We start from the raw sequence: 21928 nt of genomic DNA on the forward strand, positions 1-21928 counted from the left end.
GGATTGACTGTGTGTTTGTGGGTGAAACGCGACAGCCAATTGCGCACAGCAGTGTCCCGCAAACAGTCGTCTATAGGTCTGTATATGTGCATGTGTATGTGTACAGGTCAGCCCTGGGCTTTACAATTTCCAGGCAATCTGTTTGTTACTAGCTTGTTATGTTTAATGACTAGCTAACCAGGTTTGATTGGTGTGACGTCCAAACCATTTTCATTTACTCTCCTGTGCAATAAAAGCCCACTGGAACATTATGTTCTCGGAACAAGTTCTCGTGGCAATTTGTCTGAGAATCTAACATATTGCCACATGTGATCTTTCACCTGTGAGGAATAAAGGACTGTGTTAAACGTGATATTATGTACCTGGATGCTTACTACATGTGAACGTGGGCTTGTGTGCTAGTGTGTCACACACAGGACAGCTGTGCCAGTTGATAGCATTCTTGCCTCTGGGTGAGAAGGTTGTGGGTTCAAGCTCCACATTGTACTTTTAGAACTAGGCTGAGCTCCAATGCTTTACTGTTTCGTTCTCGGTCAGCCAGGTGTCTGGCACATGCAGAAACCCATCACCGTGCTTAAGAGTCTCCAAACCAGACTGAGAGTTCCTCATATGTATGCCACCTGCACATGGAAATGTTTTTGTGTCTAGAATGGAATGCGTACTCTCTCTCCCTGGAGTGAGGTACCTTGTTTGCCTAAGCTGGAGAGGCGCACGTTGACTGGAGCCAAGGCTTGGGGACCCCAGAGTGTGCGTTGGGGTAACTGCTGGAGTTCAACTAGTCATAAACCAAATAGCTCGTCTTGCCTAGCTCACTTGGCCATCTAGGACCACCCTACTTGTTAGAGCTTTGGATTATAGGGATAAAGGAGCTGAGTGGGAATAATACCTGCCTCTTAGGGCAATCTGACCAGCCAGACTGGCTGGTTTGTCATCAGAGGTATCCTGGAGTACCTCAGACCTGCCTGACTCAGAAATCAGACTGCAGACCACTACAGAGGATTGACTTGATACTGACATTCAGTTGCCAAGCACGTCACCTTGGAGCCAATTCAGCTCCGAGCAGACCCTGCTTACCCTCCCCCCCAGTGTCTCTCCATGTACTGTCTAAATATGCATGTAAGTTGATCTGCCTGATTGTGAATGGTCAATGGGTTTATCACCCATTGAGCCTAACACTCGTGACCTTTTTGTAGCGTGTTTATGTTGGGATTGCTAGTGTTAGCAGTTATCTATCAGCAAGTACGTAGACAGAGCCCACCTACTGTGCAGCCAAAACATCCACCTTCACATCAGTCTGTCTGTACGTCACTCAGCTGATCTTCTGGTCAGTGTTCTGTTCACCTACTGAGTGTGAATGGTCAGTGGACATGTCTCTGGGCCTCTGTCTGACTACCTGCCTCTGTGTCAGTGAACGGATTCGAATCCAGGCCAGAACAGCAGGATTGCACTGAACTGATCAGTCAGTGAAGTCATGCATTCATTCAGTACTGCAAACAGAAGCTGAATAGCTAACAGCAGCCTGTTTGCACCAACCCATTACACTGTACATAGATGGATCAGCCATGATCTTATAGAATGGCAGAACTAGCTGGAGGGGCTGAATAGCCTCCTCCTGTTTCTATGTTCCAGGAACAAGAAGAAATTAGATAGATTTGTTACAAGAACAAATTAGATAGATTTTTGCTAGAAAATAATATCTCGGGATACAGTATATAGTTTGGGACACGACCTGTCAAGCGACTGCCAGGATGGTGGAAGGCAAACTGGATGGACCTTGGTCTTCTTTCGCCAGCAAGTTCTTATGTTCCTTAGTTCCTCTAGTCCACATTTGGACCAGCTCTTTATAAATGGCTCCAGTTCACCACAGCTTTGAGATCACCAAAATAATCCTAGAAATAACAAAATAGCATAGCTATGCCATAAATCAAGAGATATTCAATCAAGAATATCAACCAGTGAGCGGAATTAAAAAGGAGCAAAACCTCATCCCATTAAACAAAGAACCTATGTATTATTTGGATTGTAAAATAAGTCTTTTATTGATCTGCTTTGAGAAATGTGGGAGCTGACACTAGGGTTAATTCCGTGCTTGCTCAGTGGAGCGAATCTTTCAATGTGCTATAAGGTACATTGGAGATAGTGGCAGATTGATCCCTGAAGTGAGCGGAGGAACTCTAATGAAAGTGAAGATTCGACAGAAATCTCGTACATTTCTCAAACCCAACCTCATCAGTTATACAGTTTGATTTGGATGAAGAAGGTCCTTTGGTCAAATTGATCCTGGACTCAATCACCCTCCCTGGTAACCTGTTAAAGTCATGAATTACCCACTGGGTTTTCCTATAATTATAATCCTTGCATTTTGATATAGTATCTTATCACATTGTTGAGATGTTTCAAAGCGATACACTGTAAAGTGGATTGACTGTGTATTTTGGGGGCAATTGCACACAATAGTGTCCTGCAAACAGTCGTGGATTGAGTGACCCCATTTTTTTTGTGGGGGAGGGATTATTATCTCTGGAAAGCGATCCGCCAATCAACTATCCTGGTGTCTGTCTTGAAGCTGCCCTTTGCTACCCTGAACCTGTGCCCACTAGTTCGGCTGCCTGGGTACAATATCAGGAAGGATGTGGCGTAAGGGAACCCTTGTACCAGGAAACATATGAAGCAAGACTTTCCGTGACCCAGAACTCAGTGCGTCACTCCAGATTTCAGTCTCTCAGTGAGTTCAGAGATTCTGAGGCCTGATAATTCTCATGGTCTTAATCTTAAGACAATAGCCTTAACATTTGTGAATAACTGTGGATAACTTTTCAAACCAGCCTCAAGTTCGGAAGCCGGTTTCCACAGTTCTTTTTATGGATACTATGGAAAGCCAATGCTAACAACAACAATTTGCATTTATGTAGTGCCCTTCATGGGGGACAGCATCTCGGAGCGCTTAACAGCAGTGGAGCCGGGGGAAGGGAAGGAGGGAGGAAGTGACTATAAGCACGGTCGAAGAGGAAGGTTTTCAGCTGTGATCTTAAAGAGGGGAAGAAGGGGGCAAGGCGGAGGGATTGGGGGAGAGAGTTCCAAAGCTTTGGGGCATAGTGGCTGAAAGCATGACCGCCGATGGCGGAGCGGAGGGGATGAGGGACGAGCTGGAAGCCAGAGCGAATTTCAGACTTATTGCAAAATCTATGCACAGTCGTAAGTGTAAAGACATTTTAAATGTCCTTGATGCTGAGGCCAAGAGGAATTTTGGGATCTCTGCTCTGCGCACTCTGCCACCCAACCTGCCTTACATAATGAAAAGACAGGTTACAGTGCAAGCTAATACATTCATGGCTGAACTTTGCTATCTGGAGACTAAATGAGCTGACCTGCAGTCTTACAATCATTATATTAGGAAGGCTCAGCGCACCGAACTTTGTACTCATATGAAGTGCCTTCCTAATTGCTGGGCAGCTTAAACTTGTAGTCAGCAGCGACTGTGGTATTTACAGCCGGGAGATAAGAGGGCCTTAATGTGGAGTCAGCAGCTGGATGTGTACTTAACACTGCTTCAGCTCAATAACATTCCATGCACCGGACCTCGGCACTCTCACATCCTCCGAGCATGTGGGTAGGTGAGAGTGTGTCGGAGGGGTTTGCCCCCCACCGCCCCTCACACACTTACATGTGCTCTTGACCATTGCGTCCACCCACTGCACTGAGATTGACCACCCAGAGGTGGAGTGAGACAGGAGGTCAGGCAGCAACGAGCATCTTGTTACTGTGATCTGGTCAACCGTGAGCCATTTCCACTCCCATCAATTGTTCCCACTGTTTTCCCAGTCATTTGTGTGCCAACGGGGTCTGAATCTTTGTATAAGGTAGCACTCCTAGTGCCAGTGTGTGATCAGTACTCAGTGTGTGATCAGTACTCAGTGTGTGATCAGTACTCAATGTTTGATTAGTACTCAGTGTATGATCAGTACTCAGTGTGTGATCAGTACTCAGTGTATGATTAGTACTCAGTGTATGATCAGTACTCAAGTGATCAGTACTCAATGTTTGATCAGTACTCAGTGTGTGTTCAGTACTCAATGTTTGATTAGTACTCAGTGTATGATCAGTACTCAAGTGTGTGATCAGTACTCAATGTTTGATTAGTACTCAGTGTATGATCAGTACTCAATGTTTGATCAGTACTCAGTGTGTGTTCAGTACTCAGTGTGTGATTAATACTCGATGCCAGTGTGCAATTTGCTGAACCTTTATTAGAACTGGAACTTATTTGAAGCTTAAGGATTACGATTCAAATCGTTTGCAAAGCGGTGAAACTCTCGCTGTGTCACGCAGCAACATCTGCTGCCGTCTGCTTCTTGTCAACTGTATCAAAACCTTTAAACCTTCAGCTATTGTGGAAAGCAGCCGTTTCCATAGGGAGAGGGAGAGAGAGAGACTGAGGAGGTGCTTCACACAGTCTTTCCAGCTGCTCCTTATCCTCCCTGACTCAGCACTGCACTGCACACAACGCACATTTTAATCTAGTTAAAAGTAAAACCGTTAAACTCGCCTGACTTTGATTAACATTTTATCATACGGTCGTTCTTTTTAGTTCCCCTCCTCCCACCGCACTCCCTCTCTCCCGAACATCATCACCACCGACCCTGAGCCAGGAGCTGACAAAATACTGCAATGCATCAAAACCATTCTCCATTTGCCTGCACTCAGCGCTGTGCGCTGGGCGAAACATGCCAGCCTGGTCTCTGCACCAGATCGTTGTGTCGTTATGAGATTCTCCACGTTCACCCGAACAAGCATTAACATTGGTTAACCCCTTGTGTCAGCCTGGCTCAGTGGTAGCGCTCTCACCTCTGAGTCAGAAGGTTGTGGGTTCAAATCCCATGTTGGGACTTGAACTCACGCTGTGAGGGGCGTGGTTGTATTGTCGGAGGTGCCGTCCTTTGGATGGGACGTTAAACCGAGGTCCTTGTTCAGGTGGACGTTAACCATCCCACGGCGCTATTCGTAAAGAGAAGGCAGCTTCTGTCTCCCAGTGTCCTGGCCAACAATCCCCCAAATAAAATTGGTCACTCACTCCATGGCTGTTCGTGAGACATTGCTGGGTGCAAACTGGCTGCCGCGTTTCGCCCACAAAATACACACTGACTTTACAATATACCCTAGAAGGGAATAGAGGGTATAGGAGAATACTTTGAAATGTCTCGATGACGTGGTGAGGCGCTATATCAAATGCAAGGCTTATTATTTTTGTTATCAAGTTTTCTTTTGATGCTTTCTGCTTCAACCACAGCTTCCGGCATTGTGGGTTCTCACGTTCTCACGCCCTCTGTGTGAGAAGGTTCCTCCTGAACTTCCTATCAAATTTCCGACATGAAAAGCGCTCTATCAAATGCAAGGATTATTATTATTATCAGATCTGCCCAGAGCTATCTCTTATATCTTTACCAACAAGTGCAAACAGTCGATCAACACTCCACCTTGATCTTTCATAATCTTAAAAGCCTTGATCTGGTCCCTGATCTCCCAGAGGGGAGGCAAGGGATGGTTCCTGTGAAGTCCAGACAGATGTTCACTTTGTATATATCGCTGGAATCCTGTAGCTCAGTGGTTAGAGCACTCGCTTTGCAAGTGAGAGACCTGAGTTCAATTCCAGGCAGAGGGCGAAACCTTGGGCAAGTTTCCTTACTCCACACAGAGCCTAATAATAATCCCTCCAAAACCAAAAACAATAATAAATTGGTCATTTTCAATCTACGACTGTTTGTGGGACATTGCTGTGCGTAATTGGCTGCCGCGTTCGCCCACAAATATACAGTCAATTCACTTTACTGTGTGTTCTGTGAAGCGCTTTGGGACGTCCTCCCAACGTGAAAAGCGCTATATCAAATGCAAGGATTATTATTATTATTATATAGGAGGTTAGTCCTGGTCTGACACCTTAACCCTGTGCCCTCGACCAGTCACAGTAACAACAACAACAAAATTACATTTGTATAAGCGCCTTTAACATTGAGAGGACGTCCCAAGGCGCTGGACAATCAATGTTTCGGACCCGAGCTGGGGGTCGGGATCGGGGAGAATGGGTGAAGGGAAGGAGGGTGATTGAAGGCACAGTCGAGGAGGAGGGTCTTGAAGGAGGCAAGGGAGGGGGAGAGGCAGAGAGACTGTGGGATGGAGTTCCAGAAGGTGGGGGCAGAGTGGCTGAAGGCACAATGGCGTGCTGCAGTCAGACATGCTCACGTCATGTGAATTTCTTTCCTGTGGTGTGTGTGTGTGTGTGCGTGTGTGCACTAATATCAAACGGCAGCCTTGAAAATATGCCTGCCCCGGGCATAATCAACAACAACAACTTGTAGCGTCTCAGAGCTCTTAGTCACTCACTCCACCACTGTGTGGGACACTACTGTGTGCAAATTGGCTGCCACATTTCATCCACAAAATACACAAAATCACTTTACAGTATATCCTGTGAAGCCCTTTGAGACGTCTCAATGACGTGATAAGGCGCCATATCGAATGCAAGGATTATTATTGTTATAATCAGGACAGAGATCATGTGTTTGTGTGTGGCCTTTTCCTGTTCCGTGTTCCCTTTACCTTGCTGAGACTAGGCAGTGTCTGTGTGAGTGGCTCTGAGCGATGCCCATCCTAACCTTTCCCCTCTCCCATGTTCCCAGGGTTTCACACCGACCCACGACAGCATGGCCCAGGATGTCTACAGTAACGGCAGCGCCAACTCCTCCCCGTACATGAACGGCAACAGTAAAGAGCACGAGGCGCAGAGCGTGAAGAAGGTCCGACTGGTCACGTTCCAGAAAAACTCCAGTGAACCCATGGTACATTAGAGAGAGTTCGCTCGTCTTTGCTCCGTGTCCTTGCTCTGACAAACAGCTCGCTCACACACACATACATACACTCAAAGGCTAGGAGCTCAAGTGATGGACTGTAGGGGTGTGGGTGGGGATGTCCTGGGGGGCATCAGTCTCGGAACTGACTCAGTCAGACCTTTAGGAGACTACATACAGAAGGACCGAGTTGCCCATCATGGCTGACTTTTCACCATGTGGAACTTTACCTCCCCCCACTCCAATTCCCTTCCCCTACCCCTGCCTCCCTCTTCCCCGCCAGCCCCCTCATCCACTCTCGCTCCCTCTCTTGCGCCCCCCTCCCACCAACTCCCCCCCCCCCCCCATTCCCTCCCTCCGCCCCCACACCCCCACTTCCTCTCCCCGCTTCCCCTCCCACCATTCCTCCTCCCCTTACAAACATCCATGTGTCACTTAGATGCCTGTGTCACACACACTCAGTATTTGCCACACAGCGTGTGCCAGAGCCCAGCTCAGCACAGCTCGGGGAGAGGGGGACGTAAAGTTCCACATGGTCAAACACAGGGTTTGAGTGAGAATGTGTGTGGCCGAGTTGGGCTGGGCTGGGCAGCACTGAGCTGGCCTGGGCTTGGCTGAGCTGGACTGGGCTGAGCTTGGCTGGGCCGGGCTGAGCGGGGCCAGGCTGGGCTGGGCTGAGCTGGGCTCGGCTGGCTAGCACTGAGTTGGCCTGGGCTTGGCTGAGCTGAGCTGGGCCGGGCTGAGCTGGGCTGAGCTGGGCCGGGCTGAGCTGGGCTGGGCTGAGTTGGGCTGAGCTGAGCTGAGTTGGGCTGAGCTGGGCTGAGTTGGGCTGAGCTGAACCAGGCTGAGCTGGGCTGAGCTGGGCCGGGCTGAGCTGGGCCGGGCTGAGCTGAGTTGAGCTGAGCTGAGTTGGGCTGAGCTGAGCTGAGCTGGGCCGGGCTGAGCTGGGCCGAGTTGAGCTGGGCTGGGTTGAGCTGAGCTGAGTTGGGCTGAGCTGAGCTGGGCTGGGCTGAGCTGAATTGGGCTGAGCTGAGTTGGGCTGAGCTGAGCCGGGCTGGACAGAGAACAATGTGCTGTTCTCTTTGCTCCTGTGCAGGGTATCACACTGAAGCTGAACGAGAAGGGGCGCTGTGTCATCGGCCGCATCCTGCACGGGGGAATGATTCACAAACAAGGTAGGCATTACTCCCTAATTAATCAGTCAATGAATTAATAAGTTAATTAATAACTAATTAATAAGATAATTGGAGTTCAGCTATAGATCAACCAAAGTCTATTGGAATGGTGGAGCAGACTCGAGGGGCTGAATGACCTACTCCAGGTCCCATGTTTCTGTGCCCAGCTTGTGCTGTGGTTAATTAGCACAGAAACGTTACCACACCACCTCTCCACCACCCTCTTCTTACGTGTTGTACATGTGTGACTCCGGCCCCTGAGTGTGTGTTTGTGTGTGCGTGTGACCCCCAACCTCTGTGTGTGTGTGTGTATGAGCCCCAGGGTGTGTGTTTGTGTGTATGTGTGTGTGTATGTGAACCCTGGGCCCTGTGTGTGTATGAGCCCCAGGGTGTGTGTTTGTGTGCGTGTGTGTGTGTAAGTGTGTATATGACCCCTGGGCCCTGTGTGTGTGTGTGTGTGTGTGAGTGACCCCAGCCCTGTGTGTGACCTCCGGCCACTGTGTGCGGCGTATCACAAGTCTCAGTGAGGTTTATTGCGCTGATCTCTTGAATCGCCAGGCAGTCTGCACGTGGGTGATGAGATCCTGGAAATCAATGGGAACAGTGTGGTCAACCAGACAGTGGAGGAGCTGCAGCTTCTGCTGGTGAGTCACAGCCGTGCAGTGCGTCGTGGACCACAACCGGGGTTTAACGTGCTGTATTTCTTAACGAGATTCTCTAATGGGATTAATAATAATAATAATTGCATTTAATATAACGCTTTTCACGTCTTCTCGACGTCTCAAAGCGCTTCACAGAATAGACTGTTTTTTTATTTTGGAGGGATTATTGTGGGAATATTGAGGGATTAATGGGTTTCGTGCAAGGCCCAGACATAGGGATAGTCTGGCATGGGGTCATTTGCTTTCTGTTCCATGTTTATAACAGGGATTCCACCCTCTGCCCAAGGTGAGATCCTTTCAAGAGGACAGTCTAGTCTAGGTTGGGAGCTGGTGGTCACAAACTCCAGGCACATGGGTGTATGTGAGACACATGAGTGTACTGGCCAAAACAGCTCATTACACAAAAGGGAAACCAGCCTCTCTCCATTTTCTGTTGCAGAAAGACATGAAGGGAACGGTTAGTTTGCAGGTCCAGTCCAGCTCTCGCTGCAATGTCCCTTCCTTTGAGGTGAGTGAACTGTCTCTTTAAGCCTCGTGTCCCAGTTGATTCGCCCTCCTTGTCATATTTCCATTAGTTGGATCTCATTTCTTAATGGGACGCATTGATGAGGAATCCGAGTTTCACGAATGGTAATCGAATGTAGGTCACAGGAACTCTGCTCCGCCACAGTCTCATTTCCAGTGTAGGTTTTGTCGAGCATCGATGGGAATTCTTAAAGAATCCCATTGAGAAATGATGCATGTTAGACCACCGGTTGGGGTCCAATGTGGGTTGAGAAAAGTTGAGATCAACTATCCAATCCAGCACATGAGATCCAATCCTTATAGGATCATTAAATACCATAAAACTCAGTCCAGTTCAAGACCCGAACCACAGCAGTGATCCACAAACAGTGGTGGATTGAGTGACCAAAGTATTATTATTTTTGGAGGAATTATTACCCCCTGAATCAACTAACAACCTGGTTCTTACTTACTACTATGTAAATTATGTGGAGCAAGGAAACTTGCCTACGGTTTTGCCCTGCCTGGGAATCGAACCCGGGACATCTTGCTTGCGAGGCGAGTGTGCTAACCTCTACCTTACAGGACTCCATTCTTAGCGCCCTTGCTGTTGCTCCTAGACGAGACCAGCTAACTCAGCCCAGACAATGGGAACCAAATCCAGGACTTTATGTCTGTTTCTGAGCTGTTATGTGGGTGCTGATGTCTATATCCAAAGAGCGAGGCCAGGCCTTTGTGATTGAACTTGATGTGAGTATCTCTCTTGATGGTTGTGTTCACAGGCATTATGTTCCATGAATTGGATGAAAGGTGAATATTGTACCTGGCTCGCTAGTCGCTGTTGCTCTTTCCATTTATCCCGTTAGTTGCCTTGTGATGACCATTGCTCTCCCTCTTAACCCTTCTCTACAGACCAAGTTTCCCCATTGCCTTTGAGCTGTAGGAAGTCTTTAGCTGTTAGTTATTAACACATCCCCCTTAGATGTCTGCTGCTAGTCACTCCACTTGGAGAGTAAGCTTCTCGTGTGCGGATGGCTGACTGTGTCCCTGAATAAGGATTCACAAACCGGGACTGAAATTTCTCATAGTCTCAGCCTTGAGAACATTGCCTTAATAAACATAATAAACATAATTCCTGCAAATGATATAATGTCACGTTGTTGAAATGTCTCCAACTGCTGCACAGAATTATTACTCCAAAGTGTAGTTACTGTGTATTACTGTGGCTTTAAAGATTTAAACCCTGCAAAATTTTGGAAAATGCTAAAATTGCTTCCTCATTCAGAAGCTGGTTTCTTCAAAGAACTGCAGAGAACCAACTTCCAAATTTAGAATCATAGAACTTTACAGAGCAGGAAGTGTCCTTTCAGCCCATTGAGTTTGCATTGGCTCTCAGACTAAGCTGTTCATTCAATCCGACTGCCTGCCCTATCCTAGACCAATTCAAATCTAGAAGCACTTCACAGAATAAACTGTAAAGTGAATTGACCATATATTTTGTGGGTGAAACATGGCAGCCAATTGTGCACAGCAGTGTCCCACAAACAGTCATGGAAGGAGTGACCAAATTATTATTATTTTAAAATTTAATCAAAACAGACCATAAGACGTAGGAACTGGAGTAGGCCATTCAGCCCCTCGAGCCTGCCCCGCCATTTAATAAGATCATGGCTGATCTTCTAACCTAATTCCATTTACCCGCCTTATCCCCATATCCCTTAAGTCTCTATGCTTTAGAAATCTATGAACCTCAGGCTTGAATATGTTCAAGGACTGAGCATCCACAGCCTTCTGGGGTAGAGAATTCCACAAATTCACTACCCTCTGTACCAGATGCCAATCCTTGCATCTGATACAGCATCATATTACATCAGGGGAACGTCTCAAAGTACTTCACTTTACAGCGTATCCAGTGAAGCGCTTTGAATCATCCTTCTGATGTGAAAGGTGTTATAACAAATGTAAGAATTATTATTTCTTAATTACTGTAAATACAACACAATACAAATTTGCATCTATTATAGCGCCTTTCACGTCTGGAGGACATCTGAGGTGCTTCGGAATCCTTAAAGTTAAGATTGTGCAAAAAGTTTTGAAAGCTCTTTAATTCAGTCTTTTAAATAGAGCTTCGGAAAACAGACTTCAAAACCCAATTGAAGAATTTTCATAAGTTTCTGCTTTATCTTAAATTGGAAGTCTGAGACCGACAGAAATTTCCAGCCTCCAACTCAGCCAGCGAGAGGGTTAGTCTGCCATTGCACTTCACCAAGTTCTTCATTCTTTCATCTTATTAGGATAGATGTGTGCTTGAGAATACTAAAACTAACAATTATTAATAATAATCTTCGAGTTCGATCTAACACTCTCGTGTCAGGAGAACGTCCCAAAGCGCTCCACAGGCTCCATCATACAGTGTAGTGACTGTGCGTTTTGCAGGAGAGGAACAACAACAAATTGCTTCCACGTCAGGAGGACGTCCCAAGGTGCTGGAAGGTGAAAAGTTTGCACCTGAGCTGTGGGCTGGAGTCAAAAGGGATGGAGGGTAGGGGGGCATTGGGTTGGGAGAATGACTGAAGACACAGTCAAAAAGGAACGCCTTGAGACGTGCCTTGAAGAAGGCAAGGGAGGGGGCGAGTGGAGGAGCTCCAGAGGACGGAGGCAGGAAGGGGAAGGTCCAACCACCGATGGTGGAGGGGGCCGGGCGAGGGACGTAGAGCAGGCTAGTGCCTGAAGGGCAGAGGGAGCAGACAGGTAGGTAATATTTTAGTAGGTCACAGATGTAGGGAGGAGCAAGGGAGTGGAGGCCTTTATTAACTGTAGTCTGAAAGGACTTAACTAACGGAGAGTGTGACTGATTCTCACTGTATGTTGCTCAGTGGCTGAAATCCTGCTGGCTTCCTGATGGTTTCTCTCTCTTGCAGATGTACATGCGAGCTCAGTTTGATTACGACCCAAGGAAAGACGACCTGATCCCGTGTAAGGAGGCCGGCTTGAAGTTTAAGACGGGCGACATCCTCAGGATAATCAGCAAGGACGATCCCAACTGGTGGCAGGGCAGCGTTGAGAACTCCTCCCTCCCACCCGGACTCCTCCCTTCCCCAGAGCTCCAGGAATGGTACGATCCCTTCATACATTCAGGAAGAGATTCCTGTGCCAGAGGGGTGCGTGTGTGTGTGTATGTGTGTGTGTGCATACCTGTGTCTGTGCGAGTCTGTATTGTAACAGATGTAGCTACACTTATAATAATAATAATCCTTGCGTTTGATATAGTCCTTATCACGTCTTCTAGACATCTCAATGCGCTTCACACAATATACTTCACTGCGCGTGTGTGTGTATTGTGACAGTTTGTTAGTTGTGTGTGAGAGCTGCTCACTGAGGAGCATTTAGGATTTTGGTTTAAAATGACAGCGCAGCACACCTCTGTCACCTCTGACAGTGCAGCACCTCCCCAGCATTGCTCTGGAGTCTCAGCTTAGACTGTGTGAATTCCAGGTCCCAACGTAGAGATTGAACCCCAATCTTGTGACTCGGTGGTGACAGTGTTACCAGCTGAGCCACGCTGGCACACCATCGCGCTCTCCTCCTATACCATGTCATTGTGCTTTGCAGGCGGGTGGCCAATAGGAACGGTGCCAATCAGGACGGCACGTCGGGCTGTGGGATGTTTGGGAAGAAGAAGAAGCAATGTAAAGACAAGTACCTGGCCAAGCACAGCGCAAGTACGTGCAGACCCGGGGCTGGGACTGGAGGCAGGGACTGGGGGCTGGGACTGGGGACAAGGACTGGGGGCTGGGACTGGGGGAAGGGACTGGGGGCAGGGACTTGGGGCAGGGACTGGGGCGGGGGTCTGGGACAGGAAGCAGGGACTGATCTCCAGGAACGAGACTCATTCGATGGCTTATCACACGCTGACAGAGCAAACTCCAAGGGAACAAGCCAGTGAAAAAAAGTATTTTGGTCATCCGGGGGTCTGACACTTGCGGAAACCCATCACCGTGTTAGAGAGAATCCAAACCAAACTCAGAATTTCATGCATCCCATCTACACATAGAAATCCCAGAGACAGATTGTTGTAATGGAATGCGCTCTCTCTCCCTGGAGAGACCCATCCTGCTTACCTAACTCCGGAAAGTATTAGGCGCAGGTTGACAAGAGCCAAGGCTTGGGGACCCCAGAGTATGCGTTGGGGTAACTGCTGGAGTCTAACCAGATAAAACCACACAGCTTGCCATTGATATTGCTGTCTGGCAAGCTTTCCTGCTGCTTGTTCAGCTAGGACCACCCTACCCATTAGGGCTTTGGCTTGCAGGGTGAACAGGAGTTGAGTGCGAGAATTCCCTGCCCCCAATGACCAGGATATTTGCTGTAACTGTAAGCGGAGAGGACTAACATTGGTGCATTGCATGGCTGGTGCAGTCACAGTGGAGTACGGGCAAAGATCAATTCTGATAATCCTTCTGATACAGTATTTGGGACAGAAGGAGAGCACGCAGGTGTTTATGCAACACAATGTTCCCTCATGGGTGGTTTGCTTTCCAACATACAATCCTTGTCAAGCAGTGTTAGCTTCTGTGGCTAGATCACACACAGCCCTCTGACAGCTTTGCTGTACTGTGCACCAGCCACTTCAAGGGCACCTTACTTTTAGAAACAACACCTTTAATAATAATAATAATAATAATAATTATTGCATTTGATATAGCACATTATAATATCAGACGTGTGTCTCAAAGTCTCAATCCCAAAGCAGGATTTACTGTGCAGTGAAGTGACTGTGTATTTGTAGGCAAACGTGGCAGCACAATTAATAATAACACTAATAATAATCCTTGAATTTGATATGGCACGTCGTTGAGACGTCTCAAAGCACCTCGCAGAATTCACAGTAAAGTGAATTGACTGCATATTTTGTGGCTGAAACTCGGCACCAGGATTGCGCACAGCAGTGTCCCACAAATAGCCATGCAGCAAGGAGGGAGGTGACGATAGGCATGGGTCAAAGAGGAAGGAAAATCTTCAGGTGTGATCTGAAGACGGGCAAGGAGGGAGCGAGATTGAGGCTGAGAGGTACACAGTCTCGGGGCACAATGGCTCAAAGCACTATTTGCAGAGAGCAGATGGCTCCTATGTTTACAGCACTCAAAGCTAAGAGTATTGCCGTCTACAGACATCCAGTGCAGTGAGAGGCAGGGCTCTGAAAATAGTTCACGTTTTTAATTCTTCGCTCCCCGCAGTCTTCGACCGGCTTGACCTGGTGTCGTACGAAGAGGTGGTGCAGCTCCCTGCGTTCAACAGGAAGACACTGGTGCTTCTAGGTGAGGAATGATAGGTGGTGACCAACAACAACAACAAATTCATTTATATAGCTCCCTTCATGTCGGGAGGATGTACCAAGGCCTTGGACAATGAGGGGTTTGTACCCGAGCTGTGGGTTGGGATCAGAGAGGGATGGAGGGCAACGAGTGGAGGAGGGAAGGTGATCGAAGGCACGGTTGAAGAATAAGGTCTTGAGACAGGTCTTGAAGGAGGCAAGGGAGGGGACGAGGCGGAGATGCTCCGGGATGGAGTTCTAGAGGGTGGGGGCAGAAAGCCTGAAGGAGCAGGCAGGGAGGAGGGGTCGAGGAGGTCAGTGGGCAGGTTGGTGAAGTTGCAACGGGTTGCAGAGATAGGGAGGAGCAAGCCTACCAGGCTTCGAGGGTGAGGATCTTAAACTCATAATTGAAGCCAACTGATTAAATATTAATTCTGTCTGAGTGGAATGTTACTGCGTCCAACCCAGACTGCACTCTGCCTAGATTTCCCGCAGGGATGGTAAATGAAGGGCAGCAGAGATGTGGGTTCATTCGTCGCGTGGCTTTATTACTGTGTGTGTGTGTGAGATCGCTGTGCTTTGAGCTTCATTGTGCAGTCAGGCTTGTGGCACTCTGCTGCTCTACCCAGCACCCAGCAACACATGTCACAAGGCATCACAAGGCATTTCCACTCACAACCTGTTTCAACAGCAGTTGAAAGGAAGGGTTTCTCGGGTCTCAGAGGCAAAAGTGACAGGGGAGTTTGTGGGGGGAGGGGGGGAGGAGGGGGCAAAGAGGTTTCTGTGGTTCTGTTGCACTAGCAGAGGATTACTGCGCCACCCCAAAACTCAAATTCTTTTTGTGCTGTTTGTTTCAGGGGCTAACGGAGTTGGTCGAAGGCACATCAAAAGCTCTTTGGTGACAAAGCATGAAGACAAGTTTGCTTATCCAATTCCACGTAAGTACCAGGGTCGCCCTGAACCTGATGCTGGCGTCTGTCTGAGCGCTTCAGATGGTTAGAGGAATCATGACCATAGTGCTTTTTTAAATCAACACAGCCATTTCTCCGTTCCCCTAATTGTATAATAAACCTAGCATTTGGCCAACGCTTTATCACACTTGTTGTGCGTCAGGCTGGTTCAATAATAGCACTCTCGCCTGAGTCAGAAGGTTGTGGGTTCAAGCCCCAAATCCAGACTTGGAAGCACACAGTTTAAGGTGAAGGTCTCAATGTATTACTGGGGGTGTTGCATTGTTGGAGGTGCCGTCCTTCAGATGAGACATTAAACCAACGGCCCATCTGCCTGTCCAGGTGAATGTTAAAGATCCCATGGCACTATTCGAAAAGAGAAGGAAGTTTCTCTCTCCTGGTGTCCTGGCCAACAATCCCCAAATTAAATTGGTCACTGACTCCATAGCTGTTTGTGGGACATTGCTGTGTACAAACTGGCTGTATGATGGAGCCATCTGCTTCAATTTTGTTTGTCATACAATACAACAGCAACAAATTCCATTTATACAGCGCCTTTCACATCGGGAGGACGTCCTGAGGCATTGGATAGTCAAGGATTTAAATCCAAGCTGGAGGTTGGGATCAGGAGGGGTGGAGGGCAGGGAGGGTGGGGGTATGAAAGTGACCAAAGGCACCGTCGAAGAGGAGGGTCTTGAAACAGGCCTTGAAGGAGACAAAAAGGGGGCGAGGTGAAGGGTAAGATAGAGTTCCAAAGGGTGGGGGCAGAAAGGCTGAAGGTCCAACTGCCGATGGTGGGGCAGGCAGGGTGGGAGACATGGAGCTCGCTGAGTGAGGCCACTGAGTGGAGGGAGCTGACAGGTCTGTATGGAATTAATCATACATAGAAAAGTGGAGCTGGAATCCAAATATAAAAACTCCCATATAGAATCATAGAATATAACAACAACAAAATTCCATTTGTATGGAGCCTTTCACGTCAGGAGGGCGTCCCAAGGAGGATATCCCATTACAGCACAGAAGGAGGCCATTCGGCCCATCATGCCTGTGCCAACTCTTTGAAAGAGTTACCAACTAGTCCCAATTGCCCGCTCTTTCCCCATGTCCTTGCAAATGTTTCTTTTACAAATACCTATCCAATTCCCTTTTAAAAGTTATTATTGAATCTGTTCGCACCACCCTTTCAGGCAGTGCATTCCAGACCGTAACAACTCGGTGTAAAAATTTTGACCAATAACTGTACTTGTTGGTTAATCCTAGTAACAGCAGAACGATCTGGCTCTGTCCTCATTAGCAGTAATGAACCCTCCGTAGAATGTCCTTTCCTCCTCCACTAGACACCTCCAGACCAGCAAAGAAGGGCGAGGAAGATGGAGAGAGCTACTACTTCATTTCCCATGAGGACATGGCAAAGAACATCTCCAGCAATGAGTTCCTGGAGTACGGCAGCTTCCAGGGGGCCATGTTCGGAACAAAGCTGGAGACCATCCGTGAGATCAACCAAGAGCGAGGGAAAATCGCAGTGGTAGACATCGAGCCCCAGGTATGTCTGTCCATTGACCACTAACTTTTTAATGAGTAGTGATAGCAGGTGGAGTCTTGTAGCTCAGTGTTTATAGCACTCGCTTCGCAAGTGAGAGACCTGAGTTCAATTCCCGGCAGGACGAAATGTTGGGCAAGTTTCCTTACTTCCACACACCTGATTATAATCCCTCAAGAGAAAAAAATAACAATAAAATTAGTCACTTCAATCCACAACTGTTTGTGGGACACTGCTGTATGCAATTGGCTGCCGCGTTTCGCCCACAAATAGACAGTCAATTCACTTTACAGCATATTCTATGAAGCGCTTTGAGACGTCTAGAAGACGTGAAAAGCCCTATGTCAAGTGCAAGGATTATTATTATAAGTAGGAACCCAGTTGTTAGTCGATTGGTGGATTGCTTTTCCTGGGGTAATAATCCCTTCAAAAAATAAATAAATAAAAAATAATAATTTGGTTACTCAATCCACGACTGTTTGTGGGACACTGGTGTGCTCAATTGGCTGCCGCGTTTTGCCTACAAAATATACAGTCAATTCACTTTACAGTGCATTCTGTGAAGCCCTTTGAGACATCTCGAAAACAAGATAAGGTGCAAAATCAAATGCATGGATTATTATCACTGTTAATGAGGTAGTCATAGCACTATCCTGATCGTGAGACATTCAGCAGTAACATTGCAGTGTGTAGTGCCTCCACTACAGTGTCTCCCTAAAAATAGCTAAGAAAATGCAAGTGGTTGGAAGCTTGGTCACGGTTTTTACTACTGCACATCAAAGGATTTGGTTCTTGCAAGTCTGCAACTAAAAGATCAAGGTTGCAAATCTATTACTTTTATGGGTAGGGACTACATTTCTGAACAGTGACACAAACTGAACAGCCATAAAACCATGAAGTAAGCCTTTCCTGCACAATCTGAACTTACACCAACACTCCAGCCTAAAATAAAAGTCAACCTTGAGCGCAAGACGCAGACGTCCATTGGAATAGAGTAAATAAGGAGAAATTGTTTCCACTGGTGGGTGGGTCGGTAATCAGAAGCCACAGATTTAAGATAATTGGCAAAAGAACCGGAGGGAAGACGAGGATCATTTTTTTTTACACAGAGAGTCGTTATGATCTGGAGAGTTGTTATTTCACTGCCTGAAAGGGTTGTGAAAGCAGATTCAATAATAACTTTCAAAAGGGAATTGGATATAATAATAGTAATAATAATGATCCTTGCATTTACTACAATGTCTCAAAGTGTTTCACAGAATATGTATTGGAATGTGGATTGACTGTATTTTGTGTGCATAAACGCCTGAGCCAATTGCGCACAGCAGTGTCCCACAAACCGTTATGGATTGAGTGACCAAATTATTATTTATTTATTTATTTGGAGGCATTATTACCCCTGGAAAACCATCCGCTAATTGACTAACAACCAGGTTCCTACTTACTGCTCGATAAACAGGGTTGTGTGGAGTAAGGAAACTTGCCTAAGGTTTCACACCGCCCGGGAATCGAACCTGGGTCCACTTGATTGCGAACCGAGCGTGCTAACTACTGTGCTGTGGGACTCCGTGATGGGAACATCATCCAATGCAATGGTGCTCGATTTAACGGTGCTCCACAGGGTTTAAAAGCCATGTAAATCAAGATCAAACATGTAACAAGAAGCAACAGACTGAACAACCCTAAACACTATATTATTTATAACCTTTGCAACATTACCTTTAGAGTTTCTGAAAGCGAAAACCGAAGAACCACACAGCAGTTGCAGGTCAAAACCTTAGAATTAACTTAGAATGAACTGGGCCACTAAATAGAGCAATTTGTTGGGGGAAACCTTAAATAAAATCAATTAGTCGACTTTCATTCCACTTTGAGGCTGTGTACTGTAACTGCCTTTTCAAAAAAAAAGCCTTTCACTCAATCCACGACCCGTTTGTTGGACGCTGCTGTGCGCAATTGGCTGCCGCATTTCGCCCACGAAGTATTCATCAATTCACTTTACAGTGTATTCTGTGAAGTGCTTTGAGACGTCCCGAAGATGTGAGAAGGTGCTGTATCAAATGCAAGTATTATGATTATTTAGTTAGACACGGCAGATGTGATAAAGCCCGAATAATCAGGAAACCCACAAAGCACCTGATATACAGTGAGAGGGTAAAGTTGCCAAAGGATGTACTTCACCAGCCCGAAGCACTTCACGTGAAATTAACCCTCACAATGAGCTCCTGATCTCGTGTGGGCAGAACATTGCTGGCCCTCTAGCGGTCAGTTGCAGTAGGGAGTGGTCAGAACCAAACCAGGGGACTGGGAAGGGGCGAAAAGTTCTGGACAGATTATAATAATGTTGCTTTTCTTTTTGACTGTTTTATTGAACGTGCTTTAGCCTGAATTGCTTCTCTTTCGCTCCCCATGTACTATTTATATGTTGTCAGAAAGGACATGTCTAAACATGGTCTTCACATGTGAACAGCATTCACATTGTGTTTGATCTATTATGGAAACTGAACTACTAACTTCACCTATTTGACTGGTGTGTCAGCCTGACTCAGTGAGTAGCACTCTCGCCTCGCCAAGTCAGAAGGTTGTGGGCTCAAGCACCACTTAGGGACATTGAACTCAAATAGTGGAATACAGTGCTTGGTGAGTGCTGCATTGATGTAGTTGCTGCCCTTTAGATGAGGCTTTAAACCAAGGTACTGTCAGCGTGTTGTTAAAGATCCCATGGCTATTTCAAAAGAGAAGGAGTTTCTCCCAGTACTCTGACCAACCGTAGCCCAGATAAAATTGGTCATTCACTTTGTGGCTGTTTGTGGGTTATTGCTGTGTTCAAATTGGCAGCTGGGTTTGTCTGCAAAATACCAAGTGACTACACTTTACAGTGAAACCTTTCGAGATGCCCTCCAGACTTCAAAGAGGCTATATCAAATGCAAAGCTTATTATATTATAAAATGTCATCAGTAACAGATCAGGGTGTAGTGCAATGAAACGTATCCAAACAGCGTCACAAATGTGGTCCTAAAGTTATCCATTGAAATACCTGGCTTGTGCATCAAACTCCCAAAGAGATGACAGCTTTATTTTTTTAAAGGTCCTATTTTTAAACAGACATCATTTTTTAAACAGACATCACAGATAACTGCTGTACCCCTTTGCAATGCAAGAAACAAACACAATGTGAATGTGCTAACCACACAGCTACTCATTGTTGCCCCACTTCACCATTAGGCTGGTTCATTTGCAACGCCACATAAATAGATGACACAGATTGAGATATTTGAGATGACACACCTCGTTCAAATGTGTTTTTTGATAGAATCACTGCTATGTCATAACATGCCCGTGGACAGTGTAAGTTACATAAGCAAAAGGTGTTACTGATGTGTTAGGTTCCTGAGTGTGAGTTGTGTCTGGTTCCCATGTGTGATGTTCACCTGAAAAGGTTTTGCAGTAGCAACAGTTTATCATTGCATCTCAAGACATCCTGCCCTAAAGTAGCACACTGATGATTATTTGAGTTGGTGGTTTAGCATTTTATGTTCACATCGTCGCCACATCCTCTGCATCCGTCCCTACCTCACTGCAAAGCTGCCGGACTCGCCTTCGTCACCTTCAAACACGGCTTCTCAAATACCTCGTCACCATTTCTCCAGCTCCACCATTCACAAGCTCCAGCTCATCCAAAACTCTCACCCACGTCTTTACCCGCACCATCAACCCCGACCTCGCCAGGCTCCACCATCTCTCAAATTCCTCATCTTTACTACAAATATATTTTCTTCTGCCCACGAAATAGTCAATTCACTTCACAGTAATGATAATATTCTTTGCATTTGATATGGCTCCAGGATATACTGTAAAGTGAATTGTTTATTCAGTGAAGCGTTTTGAAACGTCTTGACGACATGATGAGGCGCTATATCAAATGCAAGGAATATTATTATTAATTCAGTTCGCTCCCACTCACTTCCCTATCTCTGTGATCTTCATCAGCCTCACTGCTCGACAAACTCATGCCTGCTGTACATTCCCCATCTCCCCCACCCCAACATCAGTGGCTGAGCCTTCAACCAGTATGTTTCCCCCCACGCTCTGGCATTGCCTCCCTCAACCCCACCATCTCACCCCCTCGCTATCTTCATAAGCTACATAAAAAAAGCAGCTTTGTGATAGTGCCTACAGACACCTCTCTCCTTTTAGCTCATTGTCAGGTACCAGCTCTGTAAAGCACTCTGAGGTGTTAATACAACAACAAATTGCACTTGCATAGCGCCCTTCACATCAGAAAGATGCCCCAGGCCGCTGGACAGGCAGGGTTTTTTTTGACGCGAGGTGGGAGTTGGCGTCAGGAGGGGTGAAGGGTTGGGGATGGGAGGATAGCCGGAGGCATGTTTGAAGAGGAAGGTCTTTAGACGGGACTTGAAAGAGGCAAGTGAGGGGGTGAGGCAGAGGGATTGCGGGATAGAGCTCCAGAGTGTGGGGGCAGAGATGCTGAATGCAATGGTGAGGCGGGAAGTGCGGGTGACCGGAAACAGGCTGGTGTTCCGCCGAGCGGAGGGAGCGGACAGGCTGATATGGGGTTAGGAGGTCGGAGAGTTTTGCACTGGATTCACTGAGGGATGGGGAGCCAGTGAAGCCGGGCAAGAACGGGGGTGATTGTAATTGGACATAAAGTGCTACAAAGCAACCACTTGCATTTTGATAGCGCCCTTCATGCAGGGTAGCATCCCACATAGCTTGAAGAGGCTACTTTTCTACCTATGTGGCATTGCAAACAAACCAGCTGCTGTTCAGAAAGTCAGTCAGTTTATCTGATTTCGAAATAGGGATTTTAAATGTTTTGTATCTTACAGCTAAAAACTCTTGATGCCTCTTCAGTGCTGTGTGTTGCCTCCTTTCCCAGGACCTGAGTCTATGTTATGTCATCCATTCCTGTGCACTAG

The 21928-nt window shown here is 46.9% G+C and overlaps 1 protein-coding gene across 2 annotated transcripts in view; it reads left to right on the forward strand.

The window, feature by feature from the left end:
- The window catches only part of mpp1 (membrane palmitoylated protein 1), a 36405-nt gene that overhangs the window by 12094 nt on the left and 2383 nt on the right, over nt 1-21928 (forward strand). For both annotated transcript variants that reach the window (XM_042340638.1, XM_042340637.1), the window contains exons 2-10: nt 6675-6833; nt 7939-8017; nt 8576-8661; nt 9119-9187; nt 12105-12298; nt 12796-12905; nt 14421-14501; nt 15355-15435; nt 16785-16990. In XM_042340638.1, coding sequence (XP_042196572.1) covers nt 6699-6833; nt 7939-8017; nt 8576-8661; nt 9119-9187; nt 12105-12298; nt 12796-12905; nt 14421-14501; nt 15355-15435; nt 16785-16990 — 1041 coding nt within the window. In that variant the 5' untranslated portion in view covers nt 6675-6698. The remainder of the gene's footprint in view (nt 1-6674; nt 6834-7938; nt 8018-8575; nt 8662-9118; nt 9188-12104; nt 12299-12795; nt 12906-14420; nt 14502-15354; nt 15436-16784; nt 16991-21928) is intronic.

The sequence above is a fragment of the Callorhinchus milii genome, unplaced genomic scaffold (genome assembly GCF_018977255.1).
Source record: "Callorhinchus milii isolate IMCB2004 unplaced genomic scaffold, IMCB_Cmil_1.0 Scaffold15, whole genome shotgun sequence".
NCBI lineage: Eukaryota > Metazoa > Chordata > Chondrichthyes > Chimaeriformes > Callorhinchidae > Callorhinchus > Callorhinchus milii.